Source organism: Nothoprocta perdicaria, unplaced genomic scaffold, assembly GCF_003342845.1.
Source record: "Nothoprocta perdicaria isolate Ctin4 unplaced genomic scaffold, notPer1 scaffold_46, whole genome shotgun sequence".
NCBI classification, from domain to species: domain Eukaryota; kingdom Metazoa; phylum Chordata; class Aves; order Tinamiformes; family Tinamidae; genus Nothoprocta; species Nothoprocta perdicaria.
This window is the reverse complement of record NW_020455710.1, coordinates 2,585,491-2,609,375: the sequence shown is the minus strand read 5'-3', so window position 1 is coordinate 2,609,375 and position 23,885 is coordinate 2,585,491. Positions and strand designations below refer to the sequence as shown.

Below are 23,885 nucleotides of genomic sequence, written 5' to 3'. Positions count from 1 at the left end.
GCGCGAGGCGCCCGTGGCGGGACCGCGCGGGCGGCGCCCACGGCCGCGCCGGGAGCTCGCGCTCCCCCGCGGAACCGCCGCGAACCCCCGACCGTTTCCGACCGTTTTTGCGCTGAAAGAGGCTCGGGCTGAGCGCGGCGCGTGGCCCTCGTGGTCCTGGCGCTGACGCCTGCTGCCCCACGGTTGGGTCCGGATCCCTCCTAGTTCCTCTGTTTCTGATGCTCAGGCTGAAGCTTCACAATTTACCTCAGCCCCAACTGCCTTCTGTTTATATCGTAAAAATCACAGTAGGATAAATCACAAGTGCAGTGCTGCACCTTTCACGTTTCCCTCTCTGGTTTTCCAGCTACCGAGTATTTAGCATTGCAGCCAAGGCTTGGTTAGACCCAGGCGGTGAATCAGCTTCTCTTTCCCATCAGCACCAGCCTCGGGAGCCGGGGAGACCGTGAGGATGCAGCTTTGAACCCTTTCAATCCAGCCCTGCCTGAGATTCCCCATTTTGGTTTCTGTTTTCAGCCATCCCAGGCTGCAGAGAGGCTCTGCCGCTGATCCCGAGGGCATCGTGCCCGGGAAAAGCCCCTGGTGCCGCAGGGCTGGCTCAAGGATTGTGAAGTCCTTGTGTTTAATGTTAAAAGTCCCACGAAGGTTGTGCCGGGGAGGCTCCGTGTTAGCTGGTTACCATTGCCCTGAAATATTCCAAGGAAACACAGGGAAAACACACGGTGCGATGGCACCTCACACTCTCTATATAGATTTTTTTTTTTTACTTGGGATCCTGCCATGATTTTCCCCCCTCTATGTAGGTTTTTTTTTTTTTTTTTTTTTTTTTTAACAGCTCAGAGGCACACGAGTACAAATCTGATCTATTTATATATACAGATTTATTTTACATGATAACCAGAGCTGAAGATCAGGTGAGAAGAGTGCACACAGAAGCGCTCGGAGCACTGGATGAAACATGGGAACACAAAGCAGCTTCAGAGCAGGGAAGGGCACAAGCCCCGAGAGGTGCAACCTGCTCGCGGCCACGCCAGGCAGCGGCTCCCACAGCCGCTTTTACACCAATCCCTGAAATACCCCAGCGTTGAAGCGCCCTGTAATGCAGCACTGCCACGTGTGTGCTCACGTGGTGGGAAATCCGTCCCCTTTCTCCATGGGCGAACAAAGCTCCGAGGCTGGGAGCTGCTGGTGTGACGGAAAACCCACGGGATGTAGTTGTCAGCACGGCCTGGGGCGGCCAGGGCAACGTCTCCTGCGGGGTGGCAAACGGGGGCTGAAATTCCCCCTATTTTTCCCCTCAGAGCACAACGAGCCTCCCCTTCCCTTTCTCCTCTTTCGTGACCCTAGAAAATGAAGGCTGGGCAGCAGCAGGCACCAGTTGACTCTGCTTCTCTGTCGAATGGGGCTGCTTATGGAGAGGCTCGCGGACCTGTTTGCGGTCGCTGGGAAGCAGAGCAGAAACCGCAGCCGATTTGGGGCGCATGCTCCGCTTCCGCAGGGGCAGGGGCCGCGGCCCAACGCCTCCGTCTCGCCCGCGAGGGCCAAGGGCGCCGCTGTAGGGCCCAGCCCACCCCGCAGGCCCCGCAGGCCGCAGCGGTGACAAGAACCCCCCGCAGGTCTCCCGCTTCAGCAGGGCACGGCTCAAATGGCTCCCAGGATCCGCTTTTGCAGTGACAAACACCGCTGAGGGACAAAGCGTCAGCAACTGGCCAACCCCTGCTATAAAACCAGCTGTTAGGAAGGCAGCCCTGCTCCCTTGATCACCTCCCTCGAGCAACAAACGGCTTCTAAGAGCAACACGAGCGTCGCCGCTGCCGCCCTCAGCACCAGCGTCGCTCCAGTTAACACAAGCCTCTGCTTGGGCAACTGTTTGAGCACCTGCGAGCTCCTTCCTTGGAAAAAAGTTCTTCAAAACACGCTGCACAGTGCTTGCTTTAGAGCAAACCACTGTATACTCGCTGTCATTAAGTAAGAAAAATGACGTCTTTATTTGTAAATCCCTGTTCTTTGATTCCTCGCACGCCCCTCGCATCACGGTGGGGAGAGTGACCGATGCGGCCGCTCACAGCACGTGTTTATGTGTCAGCTTGCAAGCCCTTCATTACTAACCAAGATTAGGGAGCCTAAATAGTTTAGGTCAAGATCTTCTCAGGGAGGGTAGTAGGGGCCTTGCTGCACTCAGACAGCAAAGTGCTGTGTGTGTCCGTGAGGATTAATAATGTTGTGTTTAATCTTGCCTATAGAGTTTGCTGAGAAATATCTGAACTTCTCCCAAGGCCATAAAAGGAAATTTGGCAACCAAAGTGCATTGATTTCTTTTTTTTTTTTTTCCCCTGAAACTTGTCACAAATTTTCGTATTAAGAACTCCACTGAATGGAGGCCCGGCTCCAGTTTGTCACTGTGACACTTCTGAATGTGACAAATTCTCAAGCAGCTATGGTCTTTAATAGAAGTTATTCAAAAAGCTAAAAAAAATTCTTTTGATGTCAGGGTATTTTTGACTCAGTATCACCCTCTGACAGCAAAACCCACAAAGGCACCATCCGATGCAAATGACTGATACCAGAGTGGAGCAACCTGGAGCAGAAAAATCCCGCACGACAAGCTCTGCAGGTACCCGGACACGCACGCTTTGAGCCAGGCGGTTTTTCCGCAGTAGCTCTGATGACGTTTGAACTTCCAGCCAGGAGCAAGTCGTCTTTTCTCACTGTGCAAACACCTGCAGAGGTGCTCGGTTAGGCTGCCCAGGGTACCACTTCTTATTTCAGTACCTACAGGGGAAAGAACGTAGGAATACATCGAGAGACAGAACTACGAAAGACTTGAGCCCCAGGCGCAGCAAGGACGCAGTTTTAACAAGATAATCTTTGCTGCATTGAGCTCGGCTCGATGGCGATGGCGCTGCGTGGCGGGGTTGAGGTTACCTGCCCAGGGAAGGGAGGTCTGGTCCCCCCAGCACTAACACGGATTAGGAGATGGAGGCTGGAGGTGCTGCTGCAGCCGGGCTGCGACGGGGAAGGGAGACAAGGCAGAGAGAGAAGTAATTTGTGTGAGAGCTGACACCAAAACCGGTGCCTCCCTCCTGCCCACGCCGGCTGCCAGCAGCGCTGCAGCCGCAGAGCTCGGCCTGGGGCCAGTATCACATTCCTGTCCTGCCTGCCCCAGCGACCCGTCAGGGACAATCCCTCGTCACCCAGATACCTTCGTCTCGTAAATGTGGTGCTCCTGGGACAGAACGGCTTTGAAGGGAAGACAGGACCATCTAATGGCACTAGTTACTGGGAAGCTGTGACTACGTGCAACCTAAAACTGCAGCTAATTATTTTTAAATGCGGGTAACAGAGGAAAACACATGTCTGCAAATGAAATGCCTCTCCCACCCACAACCTACATTTCTTGTTTTTCAATCCTCAAATATTTTCGAGCACTTACAGAAGGCAGTATCAAGGGTCTCCACAGAAGCAGAAACGTAACCACACTTTATGCAATAAAATAAAGCTACAGATAACACCAAGGTGGTGTAAGACAACTTTTCAGGTGCAACAGTGTGGAGCAAGGAACAGCTTTTAAAGGCTAAGGCAGCTGGGTGCAGAGCTAAACAAGAAATCCCACACATGTTTTGAAAATTCACTGCTGGGAACCCTTTGCTAGAGTGTCATTGTGAAGATGGCACCCAGCTCTCATGATTATTGACGTCTTACATATTCATCTGCATAGAATCTGGAATAAAACTCCAGCTGTGTCTCCCTGGGATCTGTGGTCTCAGGTCACACCAGGCTTTCCGCCTCACAAGGGCTCAGTGTGGCCTTTCTCCACTTCCAACCAACAGAAGCTGCTGTAATTCTGCTCAGAACATTCTATATCATCAAGTGATGAAGGAATAATAGTCAAATCCCTCCTCCAGCTTCCCCTCGGGCCTCAGGAGTCCAGCCCCGAGATGTCTGAACGTGATCGCATCTCCAGCCCCATGGGAGCCCTATAGCGAGCCGGGGGACACTGAGCCCCACAGTTTTTCCTCTGTCCCTTCTGGTGTTTCAGTCACTTTACACCACCTAAGGCAATGACACCAAAACAGATAGCTTTTATTTTCTTGCCTTCCAGAAAGTTCCATGTTGGCACTTCCCTCCTCCCTTCCCATGACTCCACTAAGACATCACTGAAGGCAACAGCACAAGGTCTGCAGAAAAATATATATATATTTACATCCATAACTGAATACATGTTTTATGTATTCAAATTCAGGAAAAAAAATGCATCACATATACACACCAAGATACATCAAGAGAGTACGAGGGGCAAGACACTGCCAACAGCAAGAAATACACGGAAAAGCACAGTCATTGCTACTGCAACATTCTTCTGGGGAGTGCACTCAGAGGAAACATTTCTATGCACTGGGGTAAGCCAGTTTCTTGGGCCCGTTTTTCTGCAACTATCCCTGCCTTTACAAGTTGGCATGAATCAAAAGGTGGTTTAAGTGTGAAATTTTTAATTAGAAAAGGTTCTAGTGCATGGAATAAAATTTAACATTCATCATCTATCAACCAATTCCATAAGCTTTTTAAGTCACATTATTAATTATAAAAAGTCCTAGTCCTACAATACACGGCTCCAACTCAGGAGAACACAGGCACGTGCTGAAGCCCATCCCTATTTAAGGCAGCATTTAAACACAGACTCAACTTTAAAGCTTATGTTCTGGCCCACTGATGTCCAGGAGCGGTCACAGTTCAGCCTTAAGCACTTGCACAACCGCTCGGCTCAATGGGGACGTGTTCCCTGCTCGCAGCTCTCGCTGGGCCCCTGTGTGCTCGGCCTGACCAACCTCTTGGAGGGTGTAGTGCCCTAAGGGCTCAAGATGCTTCAGGCCAGACCTCTCTGCAAGGCTGCGTTGGGACCCAGCCGGTCCTCGTCACAGCTCACCTGCAAAATCTCACAGCAGGGCAGCTTGGCTGGGGGTGGGAAAGCAAATGGATTTAAAAGGCTCCTCCTTCCTTTGAGGCAGGCTGTTTCACTCGGTTTTAGTTTGTTTTTTAAGAACTGGAATGTGTTTCTTAGTGAAATACTTAAAATTAAGGGATGAGGGTGTGGAGGAATGAGCAGGATCCCAAAATTCATTTTAATGGCCCATGATAAACCCCTGAAAATAGGGGAATAGAATTTGAACAACAACTCCTTAGCCTCAATGCTACAGGGACCCTGGCATAAAACATACACATGCACGCGCACACACACACACACACACACACACACACACACACACTATGGAGCACCCTGGCTCTGAGCATCCCAAAGGAGACTCCAAAGTGATCTTATAATAAAAAGCACTTTGTGCTGACAGTGGCAAACACGTGGATGGTGATTTTACATCTATAGCAACAACTCTGTAATGTCTTCCTCTTCTCCTCTTTTACTTTGTGTCTTTCCTTTTACTCCCAAAGATTCTCTCCCCCACAAATGTGTGGTTTAAGTAATAAAGCTAAATTGAACAGGAAATTACATTGCCAGCACCAGTCAGGACCTGAACCTGGGTATGGTGATTTTTTTGTGGTACCCAAATTCCTGGAAGAACAAAAGAACAATTCTTGCTCTTAAAGTTAGGGTCGTATCCATATGTTCCCATTGTCTTTTACCTTAACAACTAGAGGTAGAGTCATTTTGTCCAGTATCTAAAACAGCATGATCCAGTTATATTGTTATTACATTAATATACAGTATCTATCTCATTACAGGTATTGAAAGTGCATGGAAAAAGTCTAACCAAGCCAATACAATGACAAATAACAGTGTACCAAACATCATATAAACACACCCGCGCACCCACACTCACACTTAGTGTATATATATAATATATATATATTTATAGGTTCATTTACAGTATCAGAGTGTTGTTTAGATCCAGTGGCATGTGCAGAAGTGTCAGACAGTTGCTGCTTCTCCTTTAGGAATCCCTTCAATTTTTTATTTCCAAGATAGAGGGGTTGTGGTCCAGGATTGCCAAAATGATCTTGTCCATATACTGTCGCAATCTGTAATTTATCTCCTCCTGTTCTTTAAGGGCCTCCATGAGCTGAAACACAACATTTCAAAGTTATGCATCTCTTGCAGCATTGTCACTACTTTATAAATGTTGTGAGATCAGACAGAGGGCAGAGACTAGTGCTGCCTAGGATTATCCGCTTCCTTTTCCAGCAGGTATTCTACCTCTACCTCCTCTCCTTTATCTCTAATAAAGAGATGATCTAGACGTTAAAGATCTTTACCACTTGGGAAGGCAGTGAGCAGTTACTATCAGGAGTCTTTTGGCAGCTCATTTGAACCAGAAATTCAGTATCTAACACATCCTGCCTCTACACTGGCTTCCTCATCTCAGTTTAAGAGCTTTAGGCTTTTAAGTCTACAGAAATCTAAAGCACTTTGCACAGAAGGCTTGTGAACAGAAGATGATTTCAATATTATGCACTGTGAGCAAAGCTACCTTTTGGCACAACAAATAACACAAAAAGACACCCTAAAACAAACACCTCACCTCCCCAAACTCCCACACTGCATTCTTGGAATATACGCCAGGTTGTTCTTATGCTGTTTTAAGCTCTATATGAAATGCTACATGTAAGCAGCAAGGTGTCTGCACCTTTGCAGGTGCTACGAGGCCTTCCAGAGCTCAAAGGTCTAATGAACGATGCTGTGCCCATCTTCCAAAGTTCCCCAGCAGAATTAGTGTACCAGTTCCTCCTTACATTAACGCGATTAGGGCATCTGTTTCCAAGAGCCTTCAGAAAAATCCCATCCTAAACCTGCACTGTCTTTCTGCATTCTGATTACACAGAACACTGCAGTGGGAAAGGTCTGAATTGCTCCCTGAGTTTACTGAGGCTGGCTGACAGTGGCAGAGGACCCTCCTCTGGAGGGGGAGCAACTGCCTACCGCAGGCAAGAGCAATTCAGGAGGGAGAGGGAGCAGGGCAAGATTCACCTTGCAACAGCAAAAACCTCAGGTGCTTTTGCTCCGAGTTCAACAAATAAATGTGTTTTCTTCACAGCTCTCCGCTTCATCAAGAAACTCAAGCACGTCCTTCACCTCAAGGGACTGCCCAGGGGCTAAGGCTAACAGGGTCATTCAAGTACAGGGAGAGTAAAAAGGGTTGTCTCAGGACTCCTCTTAACGAAGAGACAGGAAGTTCTGTTCAGAATAAACAAGGTACAGAGGCAAACCCTTTTACAGTCCCCATCACTAACTGTCTCTGGGAGCTCTTACAGCTCCATCAGCCTGACCTCATGACACGTTCTGGTGCTCGAAGGACTGCTTCGACTCTACCAGCTTGATTCATGTACATGGATCTCCTACAGCATTTTCCAAACCATTAACCATTTTCTTGCTTGCATACTATATATTTCCTCCAAGAAGCTGACTCCGCTACAGAAAGAATCTGGCTGAAGCTTAGATTCAAGGGAGAGCTTGTTACTGAAATAATTCAGTACTAAATCTACAACAGAGTAAAAATTTAAGTAACTGTCTTTATTCCATAGAAACTGTCTTCATAGAAACCTCTGTGCTCAGTAACACACTTCGATGAGGGTATGGAGTTGGTGTTAAAAGGAGTAGCCAAAAATACTGCTAGATTTAAGCCATTTTTCTAGACTCCAGCTCCTAAGAAAGCAGTATTTTCTGTTGCTCATTTGCCAGCTTCAGGTATTTCACCTTGACAATTAATTGCACTGAAAAGCCTAGGGTTTTTTTTTGAAGCAGTAGCTGATGAAAAACAGTACATTACCTCATCTCTTGACGCAGAATCAATTTCAGCAGCAAGTGACTGGGCTTTTGTTTGCGTTGCAAAGAGATTTTTAGCTTCATAAAGACTGAGACTTAGGATCTGACCATTAAGATCATCATTTTGATCACGAAGCTTCTGGTTCTCCTGTTTAAGGATAAAAAGACATCATATTTAAGCTCCAAGTGGAAGATTTCATTAAAAAAACATATCACAGGTAGCTTGGATGACAGAGTGTGGTTGCAATCCAAAAAGTAACTTTTACTAACAGTGACAATCCTTTCCCCGTGAATTGTAGGTGTTTCCTATGTCCACAGCTTATACTGCTTGTACAAACAAATCCTACGTGCACAACTTACACTGCTCATTGCCAGGAAATGCAAGGCAGGTATTCCACTTCAGGCAGGAAGGGTACGATATCTAATGGGAGTATGATAGGGGGTCACCATTCTAGGCATTCTGCACTGGGACTCACCTACAGCTCGAGAGACCCATGTGCTGCTCACCTGCTTCAGACGTTTTATTTCATGCTCCATTTCCACCTCTCTGGTTTTGGCGTTGAACTCGCTCAAGCTGGATGAGGAGCTTCTGCCCCGTCCTGGGCGCTCACATTCCAGCTTGTACAGCTGCAGGTGCTCCAGTTCCTTCCGCAAGTCCTCAATGAGCTGTGGGATTGGCACACAGGTCACATCTCCCCAGTCTCCACACAACCAGCCCTCCCTGGAAGGAGCCATCTCTGTGCTGCACCTTCACACTGCGACAGCAGCACCACGGCCCTGTTCAAGGCTGGAATTCCCTCAACATAGCTCCCTGCTGCTCTTTAGAAAGGCGAGTCACCACTTAGGAACCATCACAGAGGCTAGATGCAGCTCTGATCTCCAAGCCTGGTGTCCCGGAGGCTTAATTCCCCAGGCCAACTTCATCTTGAATGTGTGCTGTAACATTTACCTTACTAAGCTTCCAAAGAGTTTAAGACCCTTTGTGTAACTGACTGCCATTTATGTGACATTCTTGCAGTATCCATTACCTTATGGGTAGCCTGCCATAAAAACCCAATCTAGTAATACAGATTGCTGTGTTATTCTGTCTCTGCTCATTCTTTTTCAGATGGGCTCCCATACAAGCAACATGCAATTCCCTAACATCCATTTCCACACTTGCCTCCTGTGTGGCTTCCCTCTCCTTGTTGAATTCCAGTCTGTTCTGTCGCAGCTTGTCCATCATTCTCTTGTACAAATCCATCTCATCCTTCAGTCGTAGACTAGTGTCTTCCAACCTATCTGACATGCGTTGCCTTTCCTGGAATAAGGGGAAATGGGAAATTTTACAGCTAGCTTGAAAAGGTATGAGTCATCCCCAGTCACGTAACACATACATAGACATAGCTGGTCATAAGTTTGCAAGGGTGTCTACCACTAAAGGTGATCAGCATTTTATTTTCACTAACACTCCCTGTTTCAGCAATGCCAGTTTAAAAAAATGGAGAGGCAGTCACCATATGAGTTTGTTTTTAAATGAGTCAAGCTGCTGTCAAAGTGCACTTGACATCACGAGCATGTTCAGCATGCTGGAGTTAGTTACCTCATCTAATTTCTCCGTTTGTGATTTCAGTCGTGTGACAGTGGTTTTCAGCTCACCATTTTCTTCTTCCAGTTGCAGAACCCTGTGTCAATAAGAGAAGCCTTATAGCAAATGTCTCTAAGAATGCAAGCATACAAAAACTATGCTCTAAAAAAATCATTTCACTTGTATTTAATAGCATAAATGAGAAAATATTGCTAATCTTAGCATTTTTACTGTGAATTATCAATAGTTTATTCATCTGTTTTTAAAATTAAAAATGTCACACTGACTCTCAGGTCCTAGTGCTCATCACAGCAGGTATCGAAAGAGAATTAAGCAGGAAGGAACCTAAGCAATGACAAGTGTCTGGCACAGCTGGTAACAACTCCCTATTTGAATCCATGCCAAAAATCCAGCTAAGCTGTCTACGTTGGCTATGTGGATTACAGCATTAATGTAAAACATTCTCCAGGCTTTTGGGCATTAGTTGCATGTTGCATGCAACTGCATAGCTCCTCTCTGTAACCATCTGTGTCTTGTCTGGTTGTGAACAGTCGAGGTGCAAGGGAGAGAGGAAGGAAAGAACAGTTGCTCTGCTCTCTATAGCACCAACAAGCTTGTTACCTTGTATTTAGCAGCTCAATTTCTGTGCCCTTCTCTTTTTCATACTTGCTGTATGCTTCTCGGTGTCTCTTTATCTCTTCTTCCAGGGTCTGTTCTGCTGATGTCTCTTGGTCTTTCAATAGTTCCTCAAGCTCATGAACTCTTAAGGAAATCATGTTTCATTTCAGCAATAGTTTCACAGTTACTTTAATATAATGTGTACAATTTCATTACCTCCCTTCTTCCCCCTCCTTTAACTCCTGACTTTTTCATCACCTTTATTGGCACTAAACTTCCCAATAGAATTAAGCAGTATCTGTTCATCTATTCTTTCATTCGCAGTCTCAAAAAGCTGCACTAGTCCATCAGCAATCACCAGCCTTCTGCTCTTATTATGCACATTAACAAACAAGTGGGTCAAAACTCTCTTATAACAGAAGGTCTTGACCTGCACAAGTCAGGAACATTTCTTTACTAAGAAACTGGCTTGGAAGGCCTCTGTTTGCTGTAAATATAGCAAGACAGCCCTATTTCATTTGGATGGATTCAGATGAAGCCTATCTCACTTGTCTGGCAGCAAAAGGCAGAAGACATGGTCATATTATAGATGGAGGAGCTCCTTTCCCCCATCTTGGCTCTAGGTCTGCTACAACATGATAAAGAGAACTGGCTCTGTGCTTTGTTACCTGTGAACGAGCTGCGTGTTTTCCTGTTTCAATTTGCTCTTTAGGTCACCATTTGTCAGGTTATCATTCTCCAGTTCAGTCACTTTTTTCTCCAGGTATGTTACCTGGAAGAGGAAGTGAAAGGGAAGAATTGAGACCATCTGCATCTCTCTTCACACACCACTAGAACCCTAGTTCCCTACTTCCACAGTTCTTGCATTTTCATGAACTAGAGTCATGATATTAATGGATTAATTATATCTTGGACATTTTGAACAACCTCCTTAAGAGAACTGGTAACTCATCAAGAGAGCTTCATCAGTGGATGCACATCTCCAGCAGCAGTTGAGTTTGGCACTATTGCAAGGCACTCAGCTCCTCACCTTCTCAGTTATATCGTTATCACAGGAGTCTATACTGTCTCGGAACAGGTCTTCTGTGCTGCCGTTACTGCTGCTGAAGTTACTATTGTGGAAGAGCTGCCTGAAAGATCAGAAGGATAATGATTTTGCTTGACGAGGAAGGAAAAGGAAGAATCTGTATATTAGCTTAAACCCTGGATTCACGCTTCAAACATCCTATGCTAAAAACTGTGCAGCCATTTCAGTGACAATTATAACTGCTTAAGTACAAGTCTTACAAGAACTGGTAGCTAAATGAAGTCATACTGAGCACAATCAATGACATTAGTTCCAGGACGTGAGCTCTTTCTTGCTTTTGACAGGATTTGTCACCAGCAGTAGCATATTTTAAAGACTACTTAGCCTTATTCACACAATGTACCAAGTTATATTTGCTGTATTAAAAATTTAAGATAATGGCATTACATTGTGTTGGTTGGTATAGAATTTTCCAGCTTAACTGTACATCAAGAGCTTTCTTTAAATAGACAAAAGGCAATCTTGAACAGCTCCCACTAGACAACAGTTTCAGAAAATATATATCTGGAGATATCTAAAACAGTTTGGGAACTTAGAGCCCTCACCAGCTCATGGCTGCTTTACCCAGTCAAAAGATTAGTTTTGTACAAGCGCCCTTTTAAAAAAGGAAGCTCTTGTTTTCCTTTGCATTTCACTAACAACAGCAAAAAGGCCTGAGACCAAGAGGAGCAACACCTCAACTGAGGGATCAGCAGTTTATGGGAAGAAAATTGATGGACAAGGAAGCAGCTATTCCCTCAGCAGAACTGCCCCTTCCCGTTCAAGGACCTGCCCCAAGTCTCACAGTGACTTCTACATTCTGCAGCAGCCCTGTCCAACCACTGACCCCTTCCCTTGAAAACGCATGTTTGCAGATTTCTATTTTCATAACCTTATTCCTCCTCTTTCTCCCCACTCCCAGGCATGGATTTTTTTTACAGCTCATACCCCAAGTATTTAGAATAGGAAAATAAGACTCTTACCTTCCAAAAGCTGTGCTTGATATTTTTCTGTTAGGGCTGCATGAAAGCAGAAGGAATGATATAGGAATTAAACACTTATTTGATCAATGTTGGATACAATCTCAGTTTAATCTGCAGATGAATTGCACAATGGAACATCTAGTATTGACTTTTTTTAAGCAAATTTAAAAAGTGATTCTGTGAACAATATCCTCAGACAATTTAATCAAAAACCACAGAGTTAATAATAACATAAAATTGAGTGGAGCCATAATATCACTGTGATCATTAACAAGTGGATTTAGGAATACTGTTATATTTAACAGAAATTTGTCAACATGAATCAGAGCGAAACTAAGATTAGAAATGTCACAAAGGGACACTAAGTTAGTGATGGATGTTTATTCTGGACTCCCAGGTTTTAGACGATTTTTATAAACAGCAAGTTTATCCTTCCCCATAATCCTTCCCAATTCACCACAGGAACAGAGATGCTTTCCATTTTTAGCGTTTCCTTTCTCAGCCAAAGACTGGTATTATCCAAAGGAGAGGCCAGCTTTCAGACAAAAGCACTAGAACCAGATCAGAACAAACAAAAACCAAATCCAGCTGCATCTCCCAGGTAAGAGGAGGTCCCCTCTTCGAGCACACGCAGATGCACAGCTATATCAGAGCACTGTGCTCTTGCAAACAGGTGACGAAAGCCTCACTCACAGAATTACCCAAGTCATAGCCAGGTTGGTGCGGGTTTTACCAGGCTCTTCGCTATGGCAGAAGTGACATTTTTTCACAGCAGGGACTATGTCCCTGTGTCTCCAGACAGGGGAGGCCCTGCACTGCGCTCTCTGCCATGGACCGTGCAGGCAGGCAGGACTTGCATCCAGTTTCTAGGGGGAGCTAGAAGCCCAGCAAACTATCTCCTTTAGGAAACCCGAGATAGCGACTGCTGGAGAGTGCCTGGAAAGAAAGAACCCAGTGCTTCCGCACTTCAAAAGTGGCTGAAGTGATGGTGATAGAAATGTAAGGGGAAAAAAAGGAAAAAAAAATCATAGGCCCCAAACTGAAATTGTCAAATCATTGTTGCCCTAATTCCACGTTTCATTATTTTGACAAATTCTCTTTAGGAAAAAGAAAATCCCACTGGAATGAAGTAATGAAGTATCTCTGCTGACCCACAGCTTTTTGCATGGTCTATCTAAGGTTATACACCTTGGCTCGTACCAAGGCACTATGGCAGATTGCACTTCCTAGGATGATATCCTGGATACAACATTCCCACTCAGCCAAAGAATCTATTGGTTAAAATATTTAAGGCACAAACAGCGTTAATAAACCCTAATCAGAGAAATACTTATTAGCAAATAAGAAACAGCACTTTGGTCCAGGCTAGATGTCAAGGTCTGAAATTCAGACAGACTTTTGCACAAGTGACAAACGCACATGAGAGGAGGACACACAGGGAAGGGGAGGGCACTTCCCTCCTCTCCTCCTGCCACTAGTTAGGTCCCTTGCTAGCAGGGCCTGCTGAAAGCAGTGCCATAGGCTGCTTACCTGTTTGCTTTCAAGTTTTTCAGCCTGGCTTCCAAATCGTTGAGCAGATTTATCTTTTTGCAGCACTGGGTGCAGTAAACATCCAGCAACTCGCTGTTATAAACATGCCTCATTTTTCGGGGCGTTTGGCCAGCACTGTTTGCAGGAAAGGAGACATGTCAGTGACTACAGCAACCCACATGCATCATTTTTTTTCTCTTGCCTGTGTCATACAGAGCTGCAGGTGAGGGGTTTGGGGACCTGCCACCTCTTCCCACAGTTACAATATTTAAGGTTGGAAGGGACCTCTAGAGATCATCTAGTCCAACCTTCCTGCTCAAGCAGTTAGTCTGTCTCAGAGGTGCTGACTGGGAATGCCAGTCCTACCTGCCCAAGCTGAGCCTTTACGGAGGAAGTGGTCAGGGTATCAGTGCAAGGAAGCAATTTGGGGGACTGGAGGAAGAGCACAAGACACATAGCCCATGCGATGCACAAAAGAGCTGCTGCATTAGCACGTTTCGCCCCAGCAGTGTCGCTCTCTTATCGTGCCCATCTTCCCTCTACGGCCTGGCATGCAACGTGAAGGAGTATTTTCCTCCAAGAGAAAGAAAGGTAGGAAGATGAAGAAAAATAGAGCAGTCTAGCAGGAAGAAGTGACACAAACCCCCTCAGATAAGAGGGTAGAGAGAACCCTGGAACAAGGAGGAAGGCAGAAGTGGACATGGCTTTAAAAGTAGATAAGAATATCTCTGAGCATAATAAAGAGAAAATAAACCAAAATAAAAGAGAGCAAACATGGCATGAAGTGCACTGAGCCCCTCGAATGGGAATGGGCAGGTCTGCACAGCCCTGAGGAAACGGGAGATGAAGAACACAAGTCATCATCATGGGAGGGCAGCAGAGGGGTGATGGCTCCGCATGCAGATGGCGGCTGGGTGGGTTTGGGGGTGCCTGTAACATCAGGGCACACAGGGGTCGCATGCGGAATGAAGGATGCAGTGTCCTGTATGAGCAAAGGCCTTCACATGCTACCGGTCCAAATAGACAAATCCTAAAGCATCTTCATGCTCTTCCACAGCCCTGCTCATCTATCCCTTTCTTGGGGAAGGGCTTCCAATCAGCAACTGACTTTGTCACAGGCCAAGAGCTACCGAGAGGGAGGTGACATCCAGGAACGGGCAGACTGCAGTGGCACTTCTACCTCCCAGAGAGCCTGCATCCTCCAGGAAACTTGAGAATACAGATGGTTGCTCCACACACACTCTTATGTCTACATAGCACCTCATCTGACAGGCTACCGCTTAAGATGTGAGGTATTGGAACACTAAAGAGGAACAGCTTTCCTGAAAGTCTTCACCTGCACCAGGGCTAGTGCACAGGGGTTAGGCTGTTTTCCTACTTCACAGCACATCATTTTTAATATTAGCTCCAAATGTGAAACATGCCGTTTGCAATAGAAAGAAATATCTACAAGCAAAACAGCCCAGTTATGTTAATGGAACCCCAGACTAGTTAGCAGATTTGTGATAGCCTTAATTAGCGGATGTAGTTTGTCAAATAGAATGCAAAACATGAACTGAAAATATTTTGCTTTTAAGATGAGTCTAAGTAACCAGTGGGATTTCTGGGATGGTCACCCATGCTCAAAGAAGAAAATAAAAAGTGGAAAAAATGTTTGTTAATGAATAAGGAGCAACCTGGAAGATACAGATGAGCCAAGGTCAGAGTAGGCGTTGGTTCTGGTCTCATCATCAGGGCATGGGCTACTGGGAGTAAAATCCACATCATCTCCTTCCCCATAGTCTTCAAATTGTTCTTCATTACTTATCAGAGAGGCGGTGGAATAGGTGGAGAGGTCAGATGCTGCAGAAGGGTTGTGAGGGCTTGACCTGAAACAAGAGGTCGAAACATCTGGAAGGCCAACTTTAATTGCATCTCATCTCATATGGGATCTTCCACCTTTTCTGCTTGACCCCTCATTTGAGGTTGTAACCCACTTTGTGTAAAACAAAACAGAACAAAACTAAAAACCTGGAGTGATAAGTTTATCTGGTGTGTTTGATGAGTGTCTTGAAAGAGAAGAGTATGAGAACCTACGGGCAAGGCACCTGCAAGATGGGTTTGGATCAACAGAAGCGATCTTGCTTTTAACAGTGCACCTCAACAGTCCTCAGTCATCGTTTCCACACTGCAAATACTGCTGTTTATGGGACTTCTGTGCAGACCACAGGAACTGAGCAGACCCCTCTCCAGCGCACGGGGCAGTGAGGGGGACATGCACTAAATGGAGGCAGCTGCTGGTTCCCTGTAATCCTGTAAACCCACCCCCTTGCTTCCCTGTGAGCTCCAGCCACTTTGTGTGTGGCTAGTACAAAACTTCAGCTCACCAGATGAACCTAAATGAGAATGACCATAGATGCGACCTAATCAAGGCTGGAGCCCTGTCCTTTCTTCCATCATGACAATAAAAAAGCCTTTCAGAAGAGATATGGGCCACACAGAAGGCCACTTTATCACCACAAGAGTATCTAAAGATAGAACACGCAGGCAGGAGCGTGCTCTCCTTGGAGCACGAGGGGACGCTCTGGGGAGGAGGGGAGCAGGGCTGGGCACGCTGGAAGCGGCCAGCTGGGTGCTCTGAGCACACCCTGCCCAACACCACTATGCAAGGGCACTGCAGGGCACTGCTGCTAACTCCCGTGGCCAGACGGCAGCTGACGCTGTGGCTGTGCTGCCTTGCACTGCCCCTCTCAGCTTCCACCCCAGGAAGCTGTTTATATAGACCAGCAGGTATATATCCATGCAAAACCTTATGTAGAAGTATAAGACACCCTCCTCACTTTCTTCAATAAAACAAGGTTTGGAGTTCACGAAACTCCGCACAGCCGGGGGTAACTTTTTCAGCCCCTCTGCTTCAGTGCTCTGTGCTGGTACCTTTCATTCCACTGCAGTAACTCCCTGCTGAGGTTGCTCTTCAGTGGCTCAACATTATTATGTTTTAGGCTTCTTTTCCAAGTTTACCCTGAACCTCTCAACCATGCCCTGTGCTCCAGGGCCAGGGAGATTCCTCCTCTTCCCGTAACATTACTCGGGAGCTGCAGCAGGGATCCTTTGGTGGTGCAGCAGGCAGCATTTGCATATCCCTTCCCTCCAAAGCAATTAGTAGAAGATGAAGCCTGCCAACACTGCTAATGTATGCTCTTTTGTTTCTTCTGTTTTGATGAGATCCATTTATAACCTGCAATTCATTTATCTAATTCACATTAACGAAAATTAGGGCAAGTCAAGCCTGGCACGTTATTAAAGGATGAAGATAGGAATGCTCATACAGAACAGATCAAACTTATCTAACAAGGCTCCCTGGCTGAGATGGAGCAGTGAGAAGCTAAATGCACCCCAGGAGCATCTGTGTAGAGAAGAGCTGCTGTGCCACAGGTCTACCACGTGCTGATGAGGGTTTGGGGCAGCTAAAAGCTCTGCAACTGCCACGTTCATTCGAGAGACTGCTCAGTTATTTTCAAGACAGTTGCTAAAAGTGGCTGTTACTCCCATTCTAACAGTTTTTAAAGGGAACTTTTTTTTTTAAACTATTTCCTGTTCTTGAGAGTATGACTTTGCGGAGGGCTGAGGTACCTAGTACACAACCCACCCACTTCCTAAACAAGTGTCTGGCCAAAGCTGAAGTCTGTATTGTGTCTTCTAGTACAAAAATATAAAGCTTCCCAAACTGTTCCCCAATGTTATCACAAGATATTAAAACTGAGTAGGCCTCAGAACAAAGCACAATTTGCTCTATGCTTTGAGCTCCTGGCAGCCCTTGGTCCCCTAGATGGAGGGCACAGGATGCAGGGAGTCTCTGTCCTCCGCAAGAGCCCACGTCGCTCAAGCAGGAGGAAAGAAACCCATTTTGAAGGCAGCGAGAGTGAAGGTCAGTAACTGCAAGGATGGTTAGAGGAACCAGGAGTGGCAGGTAAGGAGACAAAATTCACAAGGAGCTGGTGAAAACAGAAATTACCCTGATAAAGCCTCCGGGATTGCTGGTGGGATAAGAGGGCTGGAGCTTGGTGAGTTGAGAGTTCAGAGGAGGCCAGGAACAAAGCAGAGAGCCCCGACACAGCCCAGGAGAGGGAACGAGGCTAGTCTTTGCAAGAGAACGAAGCTCAAGAGGCACAAACCAAGGTGCAAAGTTGAAAATAGGGAAGACATGGCAGAGGCCTATGGAGCAGGCCTAGCTGGGCTCTGTCCCGTGCTGTGGCATTAACTCAGTTCCAAGCAAGACTGAATCAAGCTGGACCAGCAGCACATCCCCCTCTGCCCCCAAACTCTGCCTGAAGTAAAGTTAGGGTTACAGAGACACTCTTGTGTTAATAGCAAGCCGGGGTTATACACATGCATGCTAGGACACCCTGTGTTAAGCACAGGTTACTGCTGCACGCTATACGTCATGGAAAATTAGAAACATAAAGAATTAACTTGGCACACGAAGCAGCAAAGGACATGAGCAGAGCCTAGGCCTCCAGACAACTTGGTGGACAAAAGGCTAAAGCAACATTCCCCACGGTGCGCTGGTTTGCACGAGATTCCTATTTTAATCCCAGCACACAAAGGGCTTAGGAACACAGAAAACCCTACATTTGGGGTGGTGCCAATACGGTGATGCATATTGGAGAAGGGCAGCCTTCATTTCAATAAACAGCATGCAAATCCCACGGGTGCTCACCAAACGTGCCAGAAGGAGCCAGGACTGAGACCATCTAAGCCACTTACAGGACCTGGACATCCATCTCCCTTGTATTTTAAATGGATATTAGGTTTTTAAATCCTCCAGCCATCCTCGGGCCCTCCCACACGAAAGATTAGCCAAGCAAAGGCTCCTTCTTCCCTCTTCCTTTGACACATGCATCAATACAGGACCTCTGAGGGGCAGAACCACCACTCACTTGTCTCCGGGCAGGAAGAGGCCACCGAGGCCGCTGTCCTTGTCCTCGCTGCGACAGATGTCGGAGGCCTCCGAGCTCTGAGCACTCTCAATAGCACTGTCCATGTCGGACTCATGGTGAAGCTCTTGTTGTGCTAGAGTCATGGTGTCCTCATCAGGAAAGAGCTCCGACTCGCTGTAGGCGCTTTCGTTGTCCAAGTAGGCGCAGTCCTGGATTTCACTGCCCTGGAAAAGAAGAGTTGAGATGCAATTCAGACCATCCTGCAAGGCAGCAGGGGGAGAAACAGCAACAGCCACAACCAGTTTTCTGGATGTTGGGATAAACGTGTCTGGCATGAAATAAGAGCCATAAAACAAGCAGCCTGACCTGCTTTTCAAAGGCTGGGTCCTGCAAGCCGCTGACGTAGCTTGCTCCTCCCGTAAGGCCCTGAATGCTGCATCTCTGACTTACTTCTCTAGGTTAGGGACACAGGAACCCATTATAAAATGTAGTCAGTGTTGCCCTAATTTACTCTCCAAATACAACGAGAGTAATAAATATCCTCACAGGGTTCTTTAAAAAGGAACTTCTGCAAAAACCTAATCATAGGACCAACTCTTAGTTATCCTATGTACTACTATGGATTATATAAAAACATGACAGATAAGAGCAACAGCTCACTTGACCTTTGGAGGAAACTCGTGTAAAATCCATATGGAGGGGAGCTGACAAGGGCCTGATCCAGCTGAGCAGGTGCCAGATCCCCCAGCAATGAGTTTGTAAGCGCACAAATTTCTCCTTGCAGGTAACATCACATATTTGCTTTTCTAATAGCAGCCTAGAGGGTTTTTTTTTTAAAGTCTCTTAGCAATTAAACGTTGGTTGGCATCTCTAAAGGCAAAGGGCTCACTTCTCTTTCCAGCTACTCCCTGGCTACCTCTTCTCCTCCCATTTGCGTTCCTGATTTATAAGCGCAGCACAGACGCCTCCACCCGTGCAGTGCCACAAAGCCTCCTTCCATTTATCCCTCTCCTCTCCATTGATCCCTCCACAGTTCACACAACCACCGCACTGCGTGTACCAAGCGAGTACAAGCGGTTCTCGGCTAGGCTGTGAGCAGCCAACCGCCGAGCCCAAGCAGGAGTTAACGGCCTTTCTGCCCCGAGTCACTCGCGCTGTTCAGGGCGCGTTTCGCACCGAAGCCGGAGCCAACCTGAACAGGAACTGCTGCATTTCCAGTTCTACCAGACACCGCCCGTCCTCACCAGCTGAGTCAAGAAGGATGAAGTTGCTGCTTATGAACATGAACGCTCCCATTAAAAAATATCTAAAGGGGCGAGTATCATGTTAAAGCAGCAGCAGAGCCCAGCCGTGCTGCACGCAGAGCTCTGCACTTGCCGCAGCGGCTGCTCAACGCGGCCCCAAGCGCTCGGCAGGCACCGGGCCAGCCGCCCGCGTCGCTGTCACACATTCAGCAGCACTTTGCTCTGTAGAGGCACCTGCTGCCCAGCAAGCCAGGGCACTTCCCGGCATTAATGAATTCCCTTCCTCCGGAGGAGGCTCTTGTGCAGCCCGAGCCTCCCTGGGGTGAGGCCGGGTGAAGCAGAGGCCGCCCTCACGGCGTGGGAGGCAGCAGGAGGCACGGGAGGCACCGTGCAGAGCTGTGCTGGGCTTGGCGCTCTCGGAAGAGATGCTACTTATCCCTACACATGCTCCTGGGAAAGGGATGCTGGGCTCCCTCTCCCCTCCTCATGGGCCAGGACACTGGGAAGGCAGCACTGGCCACTGCCCTTGGGAAAAACGCTGCTCCTGCATGGAGCTTCACGTGCCTGATCCCACTGGGCTGCACATGCGCTCTGAGGAACAGGTCCTGCTCACCTACACGTTTGCTCCTGGGGCCCAGCAGGGAAATGCCGACCGCTCCATTGATCCTGAGGAAACGCAGCTGCGCGCGGCAGGACCGTGCACCTCCGACAGCGGCACGCGGCTCCTGGGAGCTGCAATGGGAGCTGCCGCACACGGAAAAGGCACTCGGGAGGGTTGGCGGGGAGGAGAGGAGGAGGGAAGCTGCTTGTCTCCTATTTCAGCCTGAAAAGGCCAGCAAGTTTCCCAAAATAGCTGAAAGTTTGAAATCTCTCGAGGAGTTGAAGATCACTGTGCAGGGAACGATCATTTCACAAAGCTGTTCAAATAAAGAGCTATTTTAGGGCCTCAAATTACAGCTTGCTCAACCCAAGAGCTTTCTCTGACTGTTTAGTTACTCAAGTCTAATATATTTGTAGCACAGTTTAAGGCAGAGCCTCAGACACTCTTGCTGCACGTGGTGGAAGAGATTCCTAAGGACAAGCTAACTCCAAAGACCCAATCCAGCACCCAGTACTGGACAGCATTCGGAGATGCCTGCCGGGGTGCCGGACACAAGCATGGACTGTTGTTCCACACCGATGCCTGTATCTTGGCCGAGCACACAATACAAGAACAACAGGTCCCAACAGCAAGACTAACCTGCAGCTCCCGAGCCGTCCTGCTGAAGCCGCCGGGCCGGCTTTGCAAGGGCTGCTTTGTGCTCCGGAGGCCGTGCAAGCCGAAGGGCATTTTCCACCGCGACGCAGAGGAGCGGCGCAGACGGGGCAGCGGGAGCTGTTTACACTGCTACCTGTCACCCTAATTGGCCCTAATGGACGTGCCAGACCTCATCACAGCCAGGGTCTAGATCCAAGTGCTCCTTTTCACAGGTCAACGCTTACGCTCCGAAACCTTCCGCTGTAAGAGGCTGCGGCAGACGGCTACTTTGGTCTTCCAAAGAAAGTGAAAGAAGAAAATAAAAATGAAGTCTCTTTCCGTCTCTTTGAAGTCACATCACGTCAGCGCCGACTGGGCAGGGCATTGGTTTCAGAGCTCAGAATAAACCCCAGGGACCGTTTGCCACCTCATCTGAGCAGTTTCGGCTCCAGAACCAACAGTTTCTGTTTTCTTTCACATGCTAAAAAAGGCCAAGTGGCACCACACCAATACACTGCGAGGATGTCAGAGACGTCACTCAGAAACCCCACGGCAACCACTGCGTTGAATGGGAGGCAGCCCTAATTATCTGAAGGGGGCCGAGGAGTCTCAGGTGACAGGTCTGTGCCGCCAAGGGCGGCAAAAAAAAACCAAGCCTATTTGTACAAAAGACAATCTGCACAGCAGATAAATGTGATGTAACTGAGGCCTTTGCCTTGGGATGAACCAATCTATTTTTTAAGGCACAACAGCAGCAGCAGAGGCCAGAAACGACAAGCTCTGGTTGGGGATCGTTTCCTGGCACCAAGTCTCAGGCCAGCCCATGGAATCTGCCCCTGTGCGGCAGCAGTGCCAGGGAGGCCAGTACAAGCACATGACGGGCAACAGCCTCCACTGCCACGCGATGGGCAATAGCCTGTGCTGTCACACCGGCACGAACAGTCGGTGAGAAAGCTGCTGAGACCGCCGTGCCCCGGGCACCATACGGCGAGCGCGGGGCCGGCTGCAGCAACACCCCCTCGGCCCCGGAATTGCAGCCTCACAGCCTGCAGGCAGCCCAGTGCACACAGGCCTTGAGCACAGGGGTCAGAGTAAGCTGAGATTAAATTATTCTAAGACAACGTCACAACTGAAGGCCTAGACCATGCCCAGGAGAACTGGAGGCTGCTGGAATAGAAGTGGTTTTATTTTACGTCTCCTAATTCACGCACAGTCCCGGCGCCCGCTTCTCCTCAATTCCTTAACTAACCAAGGCCGAGCTGCAGGATGCTCCTTGCAACTGGTGTTTGCAGCCCAGGAGGCCGCTGAGCTCACACGGTATCTTGTTCTTGCTGAGGAGCCTCAAGGTCAGCGGGCTGGGCGCTGGGTAAACAGCAGAACCTCACACCGCCCTTGCCTGTAGGTGCTGCGGGTGTTGGGGCACAGAGCACCCAACTGATGCCGTGTCCCCAGGACAGAGGCCCGGTTGGGACACGTGTGGACCGGGCAGAAGCGCCTTGTCCCACCTGGTGTCCCCGCGACCAGGGCTTCTGAGAAATCATTAAAAGTGGGCAAAGGCTGGGACAACTTTTGCTTAGCCCCAAAGGACTGGAAAGCGCAGTATTTGCTTTTCTGTCCTGTACTACTGCCAGTTTGGGCTCCAGCAAACATGGAAAGATACTTAAAGGAAAAAAAATATATATATTTTCTCCCGTCACAAACGGTGTTTGTGGCTTTGTCCCCAGTGGATGAGATGCTGCTGCAGTGCCAGCGAGGGGCAGTTTCAGACCCCACGGACACCCCGCGTGCTCCTCAGTGAGCAGCTCACACCGGTTACTCGGGGGAACATATTAAGGATGTGGTTTATAGGGAAACACTTCCCAAAATGGGTGACTGTGAACAGACGAGTACAGGAACCAACCTACTCTGTGCTTACGAAACACCAACCAGCTCTCTAAAACTTGTCCTTTCTGAAGGGGCAGGAGCTCTTGGACCTCTCTGCTCTGTGCCTGGGGCAGCGCCAGGTTAGGGAGCAGGTCCTTTGTTGCAGGAACAATCAGAACTGCAGCTTTTTTCCCCCCACAGTTTGCAAACACTGAACTTCAAATGAGTCTTCAGTGTCCACAGCTGAAGTTTTTGTTTTGTTAAAAGACTCACCTTTTAAGTTCTTAATTTTAAGTGACTGCATTGCTTTGTACAAGGGCTTTGCCTTACCCTTTTGTGAAGCCTACCCGGCAAATAACACACACAGACTAAGATTCCAGCAGTCATTAACCCTGGCACATCAGCATACTGTGTTGTTTTCCCTGATAAAATACAACAAAATACAGCTTTGTGTAGCCATGGGATTTTTCTCCCCTTTTACTCACGCAGGCATAAACACAGGCAATGCAAACAAGCAGCAAGCAGGAATGACTTACAGTGACTTTAATTTGCACCCTGAGACAACGACGCACATCAGAGTCCTACCCGAAGAGCAGCGGTGCCGACAGCAGTTAGTGCCACGCAGAGCCCAGCGCCCTGCTCTGTCCTGCCAAGAAGCACTTGCAGCGCCGTCCTGCTCGCTGCGGCCTCCAACCTAATGACTTCCGTGCGGGAAGCACAAAAGGAGCCGGATTCCTGTGCTGCACTTCAGAGTTTAGAGGTCAGCAGGCTGTGCACGGCGCGTTCAGGAGCGCTCGAGTTTGGGTAAGGGCTCGCTCAGCAGCAATGATTAGTTGGGTAACCGCGTGGCCGAGACACGTTGTGTGCAGAGGGCAGAGCTGGGAGGAGGGGTCGCTCACGCACAAGTACAAGTGGCTGGAGGGGGGGCTCTCACACACGCACAAGCGGCTGGAGGGGGGGCTCTCACACACGCACAAGCGGCTGGAGGGGGGGCTCTCACACACGCACAAGCGGCTGGAGGGGTCGCTCACACACACGCACAAGCGGCTGGAGGGGTCGCTCACACACACGCACAAGCGGCTGGAGG

At 48.1% G+C, this 23,885-nt stretch overlaps 1 protein-coding gene across 2 annotated transcripts in view; it reads right to left on the bottom strand.

The window, feature by feature from the left end:
- Positions 1 to 5,483: 5,483 nt before the first annotated feature.
- The window catches only part of RAB11FIP4 (RAB11 family interacting protein 4), a 76,619-nt gene continuing 58,217 nt past the window's right edge, over positions 5,484 to 23,885 (bottom strand). The window contains exons 4-15 of one of the 2 annotated variants that reach the window (XM_026046792.1): positions 18,455 to 18,678; positions 15,212 to 15,403; positions 13,536 to 13,670; positions 12,006 to 12,041; positions 10,987 to 11,086; positions 10,625 to 10,728; positions 9,960 to 10,100; positions 9,354 to 9,435; positions 8,934 to 9,071; positions 8,279 to 8,437; positions 7,776 to 7,919; positions 5,484 to 6,071 (exon numbers count right to left, since the gene is read on the bottom strand). In XM_026046792.1, coding sequence (XP_025902577.1) covers positions 5,955 to 6,071; positions 7,776 to 7,919; positions 8,279 to 8,437; positions 8,934 to 9,071; positions 9,354 to 9,435; positions 9,960 to 10,100; positions 10,625 to 10,728; positions 10,987 to 11,086; positions 12,006 to 12,041; positions 13,536 to 13,670; positions 15,212 to 15,403; positions 18,455 to 18,678 — 1,572 coding nt within the window. In that variant the 3' untranslated portion in view covers positions 5,484 to 5,954. Of the gene's footprint in view, positions 6,072 to 7,775; positions 7,920 to 8,278; positions 8,438 to 8,933; positions 9,072 to 9,353; positions 9,436 to 9,959; positions 10,101 to 10,624; positions 10,729 to 10,986; positions 11,087 to 12,005; positions 12,042 to 13,535; positions 13,671 to 15,211; positions 15,404 to 18,454; positions 18,679 to 23,885 lie in introns of those variants that run through there. The other variant, XM_026046793.1, reaches the window with a different exon arrangement.